We start from the raw sequence: 13,482 nt of genomic DNA on the forward strand, positions 1-13,482 counted from the left end.
TTAACTAAAGTCAATAGTAGTAGGTCTCCAATGCACATTTTCTCTTTATTTTAATATAGGTTTACAAAACTATGAGCCCCTGTGACTGCTATATATTTACCCAAAGTGCAAAACCAAAACAACTGCAGTGTAGATTGCTTTGCACTATATTTCAAAGTATGCCTCCTACCTGATTTGGAAGAACAAACTCCAGAATCAGGAAAAACTTTTTAACTGGGTATTACTGAAATCGGTGAGCGTACACTGTTACAGAGATATAAAACGAATGCTTACATTTAAAATATACAACTCAAAAATTCTCTCTAGAAACAACCTTGTAAGTAACTAAGAAATGCTAGACAGGGAAGTACAAAATTTGGGTGTATATTCAAAACCATACATATTAATCCAAGTCTGAAACTTACATTTTACGCAACTTCACCTAAATCTTTGTGCTTCCAAGTTATGAAATGCCAGGTATAATTTTCTTGCAGTTACCCATATTAATACAAGCATATGAATCAGAAATGGTTAGCTGAACATTTTCAAGTACAACAGAAGTCAATTAATAGAAAAGAGGTTCCAGTACATTACTTCTTTCTTGATGATTGCCACAAGCTTTATTAAAAAAAACACCTTTATATCCACATGACTAAAGCTTACGATCTGCGCAGGTAATTAGATTTTGGATAAAGACCATCAGTTACATGTGTTTCCCACCTTGGCGCTGAATAGCCTTTTGCATAGCAGATCTTTGGACCTCTACAAACGTGTGCATTGATGTTATTTATATAAAAATAATTAAGAACAAATACAATTTACAAGGAACAATGTTATACTAACTAATCATAGTAGAAGTCAAAAGAACCCTGGCCATAGCCATTGTTCTATGTGCTTATTACTTTCTTGTTTCTTACAGATGCTTTATTTCGCCAGATGTCCTTGGCAAGCTTTATAAATGCCTAATAATATGTTTGAAATCTCTTAAGCTTGTAAACTCAGTGAATGAGATTTAAAATTGAACTAGATGTTTTGCATACATACACTCAAAGAATAATTATGATTTGTTTCTATTTTGCACTGAAGATGCAATTTTTTAAGCAATTCCTTAGCTGTGCAATGACATTTTCTCAAAATGTTTACCTATTTTTACTCTTCCTCTTTCAGGACCTTCACCCATTACCAGAATGTTTGCTGGTTTCTGGAAAAGAGAAAGCAGGTTATTTAGTTGTCCGGCCTTTGGTGATTATCTTCAAGAATAATAAAAATATGTGCATTTACTTTATAACAAAAACATTTCCATAAATACCCTTATAAGTATAAAATTACCATAACTTTATGTTTTGCTGACATTTAGCTTTTATCCCTAGTTACCGATTTTACAATTAGAAAAATAGTAAAGTACTTTGACATTTCACAGGAAGACATGCACTCTTTAATTAAATTTTCATTTCCATTTTTACCAGAATGATCACGTTCATTGGTGAGATTTTCTTCTACAGGAAAATTTTATACCAGGCTAACATTTATGCTACACATTGATAATCAGTCAAGAACTATTTCTGCTAGTATAACTGACTGAAAATTATGCCAAATCTTGGTACACAAATGCATAGATGAGAGTTGCTTTTATTATCAACATATTTTAACATATCAACATTTTTAGAGCTGTGCTTGCTTTTAAGTGTATGAATGATAAAAATCACATTGGCAAAAGCATTTTTTCCCCTGAGTGAGCTGATTTCATGCTATGAGAATTCACTTAAAACAGAAGTATACAAGGACAGTTACATCCACAAGCTTCTGACAGTGCAGACAGCAGCTTTACAAGTAGAACAAAACCTTTATATGTATTTTATGCAATCTGCAGTTGCTCATAACCACCCGCTTGTGAACACTGTATAAAATCTGCACGTGAAATCACAGCAATTGTTCTGCAGTTAGGATCTAGGTTCCCTCAGACATCGATAGTCACTCCTTGGAAGCTTTTCCCCTTTTGTGTTAACCGCTGTAAAGTAGCAAATGAGATTGAAAACATTAAGTGATTTGAATGAAAAGATGTGTAACACAGTTTCAAAGCAGAATCTCTGGAAGGTCCATCTGAACATTACTTATATTTAAAATCCCTAATGCCTGAAGAGGTCTGCCTGAGCAGGATTTATTCAAGAATCTGAAAGAGATGTCCAGAAAGCTACAGTCAGAATCTCACTAAATTTCTCAGTTCCTAACACTTGCACTACTCCCCTGAAATGAGACACTCAAACTAGGGTTACTAATATAGCTCAAAATTGCACTACTTCACCTATTCTTTCTCCTTCCCTCCAGGAAGCTGTTCTCCTTTCCCACCTCACCCCCAGCACTAGAAATTGCTTCTTCCCTGGCTTCAGCCACAGCCTTTCTTTCCAGTCCTGCTCCAGATGCCATTGCCTCTTCTAATCCTCCTTTTTAAATCTCAGTATAATTCTCAACACCACCCCTGACTTCTCATTCCCCAACATATTTTTTGAACCCTTCAGAGGAATACGCACTCCCTCCATGGAGAATGCAACAGCTATTTTAATTGATCTTGAGTAAACGCTCACCAGCAAATCTAGGAAAGATAAAGATGATGCCTGCTCTTAGCTAATATTTAATGATAATGAAATCAACGCTTCAAGGCAACTGGTCAAATTCTGGATTTACATTTGTGTGTTACCCTGAATTGAATATTCTGGAGAACATAACAATCTCTTTCTGCATAATCAGAAACCAGGCAGCAAGGGAAGCATGCGTGTTCACACTATACTTTACCTGCTAGAGATCATTTAGCTAAAATTGTCCCAACCAAGACAGCAAAATTCCAGTTTCCTTGTCAGAATTCTTCCCTAAAATCCTGCCTAGTAACCTTGATTGAGAGGTGAGTATGAATCAAAACCACTTCAATAGACCTTTACATTCAGAATTGGATTTTAGACACTATAAAATGCATTTATTTGTCACATGAACAGAGCTGATAAAAATGCAGTTACTGCACCGATTTCTAGGTTAATTTTTTTCTACCGAAGAAGTATGTTGTAAGAGATGAACTGTGTAACACCAGGAGATGTACTAAGATAAAATTTAACACCTAAGCCGATACAACAGGATTCTCAAAACATCTCATAAGATTCATATTTTACCTGTAATATTACAAGATTCTTCAAGCAGCAATTTCTTCATAGAAAAAAGTACAATTTTATCTGCTGACATAAACCACAATATTCATAGAATAGTCCAGGTTGGAAAGGACCTCTGGAGATCATCAAGTCCAACCCCCTTGCTCAAAGCAGGGCTAGCTACTGCAGATTGCTCAGGCCTGAGTCCAGTTGGGTTTTAAACATCTCCAGGGATGGAGACTCCACAGCCTCTCTGTGAAATCTCTTCCAGTGTTTGGCCACCCTCACAGTAAAAAAAAAAAAATGTTTCTTTGTACATTTAATATATGCCCACTGCCTCTTCTTCTTTCACTGGATAGCACTGAGAAGAGTCTGGTTCAGTTTTCTTTACTCATGCTTATCAGGTATGTATGCATATTGGTAATATCCCCCCCACGCCTTCTCTTCTTGAGGCTGAACAGTCCCAGCTCCCTCAGCCTCAGAAAGACACCCCGAACACCTAAGCAACTTAGTGGCCCTATATGCAAGGGGATAGACTAGGTTAGAACCTATGGAAACAAGGAACTTGTCCGTTTAGGTATTTTTAAGCCAGAGCATTTTGAAAAGATGTTGTTTCATTTAAAATTTAAATCTGTACTAATATTTAATCCACTGAGGATCAGAACCCTGCTCGAGCAGCCAGCAGAGAAGCACACTGATTTATAAATTCACCAGATTACATATCCATTAGCTCTTGTGAATCTCTCTGAGAGAGTTATGGGGTGAGAGAGATGGAAAACAGAAGGAATCAAGTGTGAAACAATCAAAAACTTAGTCTTCTTTCCAAAAAAGCAAGTGCCTCTCCTGAGGCGGCACCACCAACGTGGGGAACAACAGGCATTTCATGGATGGCATCCTGGTGCCTGCAGGATCCCCCACTGATCTGCACACTGCTCTCTCACTAAGAGCTTGCATTGCAGCAGCTTCCTGTGAGGTGAGAAGTCTTCATTCAAACTTGTTCCTCAAGTCAGAAGAACACAACCTGAACTTGCTTTTTATTTCCCACACGATACTGCTTGGTTATCAGCTACTAAAAATTTAAGAACTTTCCAAGTTCTTCTTGCTAATCAAAGTTGCTCTGGTTAGAAAAGCATTTTCAACTGTATGTATACTGAACCAGTCAAAGTAGCACCAACCTGACAGGACCCATCTTTCTGAGATGAGACAAATGATATCTAGGCCCCTGTGCCCATGAATTTTTATCTAATAAAAATAAACAGCTTCAGAGGAGCTTAAAACAAAGGTCACGTGTTTTGTGGTTGTTTTATATAATAATGACTTTAACAGTGTAAGCTCCTCACTTCCCCAGAGTCTTCATGACACACAAGTTGCGCTGAGAGCAACCCAACCCTCAAGGAGCAGGGGTTCCTCGGGACCTTGGCTAAACAAGCAGCACCAAGGCAGAGCAGCAGAACTCCAGGTGCTCAGGTATGGAAGAGAGACTTTGGGTTATTTCAGAGGGATTAATTTGGCATCAGACATCCTCAGGAAATTAGGTAACGAACATTTCCAGTCATGAGGTAAGTGAGAGAACTGCTAAAGGGAATGCAAACAACTGCTTTTTGGAGAAGGGAGAACATGTTAGTCTAATCTCTGGATACGTAGGATTTTAAGTATCGAAACATCTTACTCTGAGATAGTCAAACTAGAATTACAGTCTAGTATAACATAGTTACTGGACAGCTGCAAAAGTCAGATTAAAAAGTGTGAATCCAAGGAATTAAAAAGCCCCACACCTCATGTATGTTCAGCCTACATGCAGGTTATAAGCACCAGTCTAGTTCCTGAAACAAATCTTAGTGCTGTCGACGCAAAGGAGAAAATGGGGTTTTAGGTGGCAGAAAACATGGAAGGCCCAAGCAGCGAAGAGACCAAAACCTGACACATACTTAGAGTATATCACATCTCTTTCCCAGAGGACAGAATTTTATTCAAGAAAGGTTGAGAAGCCCTGCTTAAAATTATTAACTAACTCCTTAGTAAAGGGTGAGATAACTCAACAAGACTACACTTCTGAGCCAGTTACATCCCAATTAATACCCGCTCTATTTTCCTCAAACTCTCCCCTTGCTGAGAACACAAAACACCAGCTGGGAAGCAAAGCAATGCTGCTGCGTCTCCACCTATCTAGTTGCTATAGAAACAAGAGAAACAGTAAGAGTTGGGAGCCTCACATTTAAGATCAGCTATAAAAATGAACAGATAAATCCCTGCTGAGAAATGCAGTTGAGGTATGTCTAAAGAATATTTGCAAAAAGAGCAAGGTTAACAGCAACAAACAACTGGAGCTAAAACCTGAAACATCTGCAAAAAGGGATGTAGATGGTAATAATTTAACAGGTTTTTTACAATTAAAAAGCGTGGATAATGTATTTATTTTTCTGCACCAGTAGGAGAGTGGGAATAAAGCAATTAACAGATCTTGGTGGGAGCACAATGAAAATGCTGGGCTAACAAGTATGTTTTCATAAATAATAGAAGTGTCATGAATGGGACTCATATGGACATCCATGTTATCTTAATCAATATGCTTCCTATTTAAATATTTAGACAGTAGATTCAAATAAAGGTTGAAGGAAAATAAACCATCTATGGTTTTGAAAGAGCATTACAGGTCAAAACAGGAACAACAGCTTAACAATAGATGGCAATACTTTAGTTTTAGTGGTTATTGTTGTTATCTCTTCAAGTACAGCAGTGACACAATTCTTAAGAGATTTGGTGCAGAATTACATTCCTGTGAGAAAACGTCCATAGGGACATACACCATTCTTTATTGTTTATATCCTCACAAATGTGTTTCCCTTTTGGAATGTATCACTGGACAAAGAATAATCTGAAATTAAGAGGCTTCTATTGTAAAAGATATTGCAAGTCTTTTATCTAAAAGCTCTCGCCACAATTAAAGAAACTGGCTTGTGATGAAGTCTTTTCAAGCCTCAATTACTTAAAAAAGCAATTGTAAACACAGCGTTGATACATAGATGCGCTTTCAATTCACAAGCCAAAAACAATAGTAGTGGTGATTTCATCTTAGCACACTGCTCTACAAATGAGAAAGGTCCTAAACGAGACGACAGTGTTCCATTCTGCAGGCACTGCTCAAAAGACCACTGAGCCTTTAAGTTCAAGATTAAGAGGGAGCTGTGGATTGTTCAGAGAAATTTGCAATCAAAGCTTTTGCTCTTCTCACCCACAAGGATATGTAGGCACTTCCCTGCCTTAAGTCAATGCTATTCAAACCCAGACATTGTTTTCAGATCAATATCCTGGCATACTGGTACTAATGCTTTTGACAACAATTTATCTAATTAATGCAGGATTTAAAAAAATAAATGGTTCTGAAAAGATTTTATTACGCACTGCAAACCTCCAAATCATTATCACTTCCATTTGCATTACATTGAAAACCATACAGAAAATTCATCATCATCACTTCCCTTTCCTTTTTTAGAAAACCGTTTGGGCAACATTTTTCTCATACTGAAGCACTATACAGAAGTATACCATATAGAGTAAAATATCTTCACATCTGCTTCTCTTTACAAGCCTTACATACTGCAAACTCATATTAAGAGTCACTGCTCTGATTATACAACACCACTTTCAACTTGATTTTTTTCAGCTGTTATCCTTAACTTTACAAAAAACCACGCTATTTCATTATATTTTTTGCCTAGATTTGTAAATCCATACAATTTTCTTCTCCTGTTTCTCTACTGTTAAAATGGTTGACGTTGCAAAACAATACCATTAACAAATCTCATCAATATATTTATCATTTAATTAAAATTAATAATGTTTCTACAGATATTATCAAATTCAGCAAGGCCAAAAATAAAGCTGACTAATACAGCACATGATCTAAAAAAGGCAATAACAATGAATGCAAAATGCTTTGAAATAGTACATCATTCAAATGAAACAAAAACTTGTTCAAATCTAGAAAGGAGGGGAAAAACAACAGGGGCAGACACATTAAGTAAATATATGGCAATGTAGGAAGCAGAGAGTACAAGAGAAGGCTTTTATAGCTATATTAAAAAAAAAGAAAACAAAACCAAAATCAGTCCAAGAGTTTTTGCAATAAAAAATGGAAATACAAACAAATGCAGACATGTAAAATTTTACAGCTAAGCATCACCAGATCGTTAACTTTAAATTCAAAAACGTACTTACCAGAGGAACGTCAGTGACAAAAACATTTTCAAATTTATTTGTAGCATGTAGGAAACTAAATTTAATGCATATAAATATATTAATATGATAATAATATATCTATGGTACAATTACTTTTATCTCCACTCTTGCTTATAAAAATAATTTAAAAATTAAACATACAGAACTGAAAGACACGGAAGTGTGTGCCATTGTTTGAAAGGAAATAATCTTTTGCATAATTCTGAGAGATGGAAAATGGATATTCCATCATAAACCATGGTGTCAGATTATGTTAGGGACTTATGTATTTCATAGCTGCTGAACTGATATGGTCAAAATAATAATTAAATCCAGATACCAGAAATTGTAACCAGAAGTGTAGAATTTACCTCAAGCTCTGGAAGTGATGGTAACCAGCTAGAAATAGGAACAAACTGTACAGAATATAACTGAAATATTTCTCTGGAATGAATTGATAAAGATTTTTGTTAAACGCATTCCTTGCCTGTAGCCAATATGTGCTGAGAGAGGAAATGTACTGTCTTCCTATCAAAGCCAGCTATCAAAGAAATCTCTGTGCGTTCATGTGTTCTTATTAAAACTCCTCTATGCACAGAAAGCAAAAGCAAGCAGAAAAACTAAAACTATGCCTACAGTGCAACCACAGATCTGCATACATTTAAAAAAAAAAAAAAAGGCCCTGAAATAAATTTAAGATTATCTAGCCTACAGCAACAGCAAAGATGTGACTACGCAGGCTTCATTGGAGACTTAGATAAACCAGCCCATGACTCTGGATACTCTTTGGAGAATCAGTCAAAATCATACAATGCTTTGGGCTGGACGGGACCTCTGGAGGTCATCAGCTCTAAACAGGGAGGTCACCCTACTCAAAACAGTGCCAACCTCAAAGATAGAACCAACTTTGAAGCTGCATGAGGTTGCTGAGCTTCATAACCAAGGGAGCTGCAATTCTCCAAGGATGGAGGTTCCTCAGCCTTTCTGGTGGGCAACCCTTGCACTGCCTGACTACTCTCATGACAAAAAATTGTTCCTCACCACTTAATCAAAATGTATCTTGGGGAAATGCGTGTCTGTGCCCCTTCCTCCTCCTTCTGCATACCTCTTAAAATGGCTTCACCTTCTCTACAACCTCCCACTGGGCAGTTAAAGTCCACACTGAAAACGCTGCATGTTGCTGAGGGCAGTAGCAGTAAAGCTGACACACGCAAAGCTATCTCTGTCACTCTGCTATACTCTTATTGCACCTTTGGCTGAACAGTTACATAGCTATATGTTTAACATACGAAACAAATACCTGAGATGGCAGAGTCATCCTAGAAGTCCACACTCTGGAACACACTCACTACAAAATGTGTTTTACCATGGGAAAGACAGGCACCCACACCCCCTTAATTTTAACCAAATCACGTATAATCACATATAGACAAACTACCTCGTACATTCTAGGCAAGTTGCTACGCCTTCAGTTACTCTCATATATAACTGTCCTTATGATAACGAAATCAGTGGTCAGGTAAGTACTCATTTCTCTGTTTTACTTCATTTTTTCACAGGTTGGATGTTCTCAAGAGGTAATTAAGCATATACGTCAACTGACATTACTTCTTTAAATTCACTCAGCCCTACCCAGGCACTCCCCCAAAATGGCCAAAACATCCATGTTCCTTGTAAGAATGCTCTGCTTCAAAACTCAGTTAGAAACAATGGTATCTTAGGCAATTGCTAGAAAAGATATTTGTTTTATAAACTCAAGGTGTTTGACAGTTGTTGAAACAGGAAAAAGACTATTCACCAAACTCTATTCCCTGGTTAATCAATGGATAATATAGTTGCGAGTTACATCACTGGAAAATGGACTGCAAACACAAGGGGAATATGAAATAAGAATAATCACAAGAGGAGAATGTAACTCTGGGCTACATAAAAGTTCAGAAATGAAACAATCTTCCTTTCACACACCATTTCTTTCAGGTTTCTTATGGCTGGCTGAGCATTAAATTACTGCAAGACAAAAATGAAAACTCCAGACAACTTTGGATGCCAGGCATTGCTTCTATTATAACAATCTTCACAATGAACTAGTGTACCCGTGGTTTCACCCCAATCAATGACAATGCAGTTCAAGTGAAAAAGAAAAGAATGAAAAAAACCTCACGCTAGGAGAATGCCAAAACATTTGACACAAATTAAATTTTATGTTGCTATGCAACATTATCCAAAGCATTCTGCTGGTTCTAGTGCTGCAATAGCATATTTGAACTTAAAATGTTACATGTAACCTTGAGAAGGACAAAGAAGGGGGAAGATGGAAACAAAGAGAAAAACATGATCGTAAATTATCAATGAAAAATAAAATGTCATAAAGCAAATGTTCAAATAATACACTGAATTCACATTGTCCCTGGTATTTTCATCACATTACAGTACACACTCCAGCAAAATTCCCATGAAGCTGCTTAGCAATCATCTAGGGCCTTGTCTTTAGACCTTGTCTGGGCTCTTTGAGAGTGACAAGGAGAGCACAGGACAAGACAGATTGCTCAACCTCTGCTACCCCATTTCTGGGCAGTGCAGATGTGCAGGCCCATCATGCAAGGGAACAGATGAAAGACTCAGCTCCCAAATAATTTGGAAGAATACTCTGCTTTCTAATATATTACAAAGAGGAAACGGAGAAATAAATTTCACTCCATAAAAGCACAGTCAAACTCTTCCTCCGTTGGGGCTTCAAGAGACATCCCGAATGCCCCAAGATACTGCAGTCAAGCCAAGTCCATGCATCACTGCCATCAAGTCCTTATTAGGTATTCTTCACACATGATCTTTCCTCATAATAACTACCCAAAGGCAAATAAACCGAGAAGATTTTTGCATGTGTGAAACATTAAACATGACCACTTTCTTCACCTTTTTAAAGGCAAAAGCTAAGAGACACCAAGTCTGACAGAATGCTAACCTGAGAAAGCCTATGACTGTACTAATCGTGGGACTAGAGCTCGAGAGGAGGGGAAATGACATGATGAGATTCTCACCTGTTCCCGCTGTGGGAACTCTTCACTTATTTGCATTACTTTGTTTCTGTTACAGCAGCACGAAAATTAGATACCATAATTGCTGTATCTGGTAATTGTTTCAGTTTCAGCGTTGAATTCCACCATTGCCAAATCCTGGTATTTATTTTATATGATATTCTGACTACTCCTCCCAGCTTAGTATGGTTATTAAGACAGGAGGATGAAGCCTCTATCCAACCAAAGGACAAATGACTGAAAGTGAGACTGCTGATGGTGCCATAAAACATTCTGTTAATTGCCTTTCACAAAGTATCTTTGGCAGTAAAACTCCAATACCTCAATTCCCCTGAGAGTCTAGTAAAGTCAAAGAATTAACAAAGCTTTTCTGACTGCAATAAATAATATAGTACCAAACTAATAGTTAGAAATGTAACCCATCTTCCTTACAAACCAGATTCTGCTTGGATAGCTTAGATTTAATATTTCAACCTAATTCAGTCAAAGTACTTTAATCAAACTTTCAAAAAGGAAAATAAGAAAGAGGTAGCACGGTTATTCAGAGAGGTGTGCTGCTTTTGGCTGGGGTAGAGTTAATCTTCTTCACAGTAGCTAGTATGGGGCTATATTTTTGATTTGTACTGAAAACAGTGTTGATAATACAGAGATGATGTCATTACTGCTGAGCAGTGCTTGCACACAGTCAAGGCCTTCTCTGCTTCTCACCCCACCCCACCAGCGAGGAGGCTGGCGGTGCACAAGAATCTGGGAGGCAACACAGATGGCACAGCTGACCCCAACTGACCAAAGGGACATCCCACACTATATGACATCATGCTCAGCATATAAAGCTGGGGGAAGAAGAAGGAAGGGGGAGATGTTTGGAGTGATGGCGTTTGTCTTCTCAAGTAACTGTTAAGCGTAATGGAGCCCTGCTTTCCTGGAGATGGATGAACATGTGCCTGCTGATGGGGAGGAGTGAATGAATTCCTTGTTTTGCTTTGCTTGTGTGCGCAGCTTTTGCTTTACCTATTAAACTGTCTTTATCTCAACCCATGAGTTCTCTCACTTTTACTCTTCCAGTTCTCTCCCCCATCCCATCGGGGGGAGGTGAGCAAGCAGCTGGGTGAGGCTTAGTTGCCAGCTGGGGTTAAACCATGACAAGAGGTTACCTCCTCGTTCAGTGGGTCTTAAGAGTCCCTCTTTGTCTGCACATGGACATGGGACTATAGCTTAAGGGACTCAGAACTATGGAACACATTTTTAATTATTATTTTAGGGCATAAACTTTTGGTAAGATTTAGAAAAGCAATAAATACATTAAGTTTTACAGGATTTTAACAATCAAAGGTTTATGTCAATAATATTTCGTATATCAGTTTATTACATACATTATTTTGTAGCATTAAACTACATTATTTATCCGCTTTTTCTATATGCTCTTTTCCTATGCTTATAATCTCAAGGGGGAAAAAAAATATGAAGGAGGACCCATCTGTTCTCCCTGCTTCTTTCATACTGAGTCTAAAGACTAGAAAATCAATTTAAACGTCTGCTATGCCATAGCATCACCTTCTCTTTCCTGTGGAAATAATTTACAACATAACCCCAATCTTTCCATAGTCCTTCTCAGAGTATCTTCTTGAAGCAAGCTCTTGGCTTCCAGCCTTTGCAAGGATAAGTTACATGTCACTTTTTCACCATGGTTTGTCCAGCCGATCAGTGTTCAGACTTCAGGAAGAAATTTTATCACCCTAATACAAGCCTTGACACCTACAGCAATAACAACTGGGATTTAACAGTGCAGTGGACCATAAAGTCTCAGACTCACCATCCAGTTACCACATTCTAGACAACTTATGTATCAGCTGAGGCAGCACAACCTCACATGGCTTGCAGTGGGAAAAAGCAACTATGGACCACAAAGTGAGCAGATGCACAAACTACCGCTGCTCAGTGGATACATTCATTACAAACAAAGTTAGCATACGCTTCAAAATCCATCCTAACAGAACCTCTTTTCCTAGTTTATCACAATCACTTGGTTCACCCCAGGCCCCAGATAAAAATTTCACTCCATTTCTGTCAGTTCATGCTGAAGCTATTCCCTCACTCCTCAATTTCCTGACTTTAGGGGTATCCTCAGGTCCATCCAGGCTCTGATTTTTACAGAGCTGAGCACCTTAGCAACAGTTATACTCCAAAACCCAGTCTTGTAGCAAAGTGGGAGAACACTGATTCTCCTAGCTTCCACTTGATGGCTGTCCCAAGGTGTCTCCATCTGAACAAGCAGATACGGAGTTTTAAAAGTAACCAGTAAATGTGGTCTGCCTTGGGGCATGCTACAGCTGTGGTAACAAATTCTTGATTTCATTTCCAATGTTCTTCAGAAGTGCTATTGTTTCACAAGATTAACCAGAGTTTTCAGGAAAGCAGAATCCCACATCATCTCAAGGGCTGTCCTCAACAGCTGCACAACCGTGCTCCTTAAAGCAGGGCTCCCGGGTAGCTGGTGTGCTCTGCCCCTGCACAGTCTGCTCTCACACTCAAGCTGCTCCATCGTGGCTGCCGCTGCACTGGTTCCTTTGGATTCAAAGGCACTAATGAGACTTTATAAGGCAGTGAACTTAACAGGAGACACACAGCAAAACATTTTTGGATACACTGCCATACCAGTACTCACTACTAGACTTCAATATTGCAAAGTTAGTAAATAACCAACACGATACAATGATCCTCTAAAGACTTCTTAGGCTATTTTAATGTAGGAAAAAAAAAAGTTAGGCAGACGTAACAAAGGATACATTTAGAGATAGACTCATAAGTTACAAAACATCTACTTGTTTTCTGAAGCCTGGAAGAGATTTATTGATTACCTGCCAGTTTTAGATATTCCCACGCACAAATGCGATTAAGAGATATTAAGTAGCACATCTGCGTGTGTTTATATTAATGATGACTTTATGTTTCTCAATAGCAAGTATTTTTAATGTATCACCCTCCATAAAATTTAGAGGAATTCTGCATTCCCTTTCTGCTCATTTAATCAGTAAATGCTATGGAAAGGAGCCTAATGTTCAGCTGTCATTCAAATTTTTATGGTATTCCTTCTGTAGTATAAGCTCCAAACTTCA

General features: G+C 38.0%; 1 protein-coding gene across 1 annotated transcript in view; it reads right to left on the minus strand.

Moving 5' to 3' along the window:
• Positions 1 to 13,482, minus strand: part of CDK19 (cyclin dependent kinase 19) — a 136,208-nt gene that overhangs the window by 39,440 nt on the left and 83,286 nt on the right. Inside the window, exon 5 of the mRNA XM_075087448.1 lies at positions 1,123 to 1,180. Within this exon, the coding sequence (XP_074943549.1) occupies positions 1,123 to 1,180 (58 nt within the window). The remainder of the gene's footprint in view (positions 1 to 1,122; positions 1,181 to 13,482) is intronic.

Source organism: Phalacrocorax aristotelis, chromosome 3 (genome assembly GCF_949628215.1).
Source record: "Phalacrocorax aristotelis chromosome 3, bGulAri2.1, whole genome shotgun sequence".
Lineage (NCBI taxonomy): Eukaryota > Metazoa > Chordata > Aves > Suliformes > Phalacrocoracidae > Phalacrocorax > Phalacrocorax aristotelis.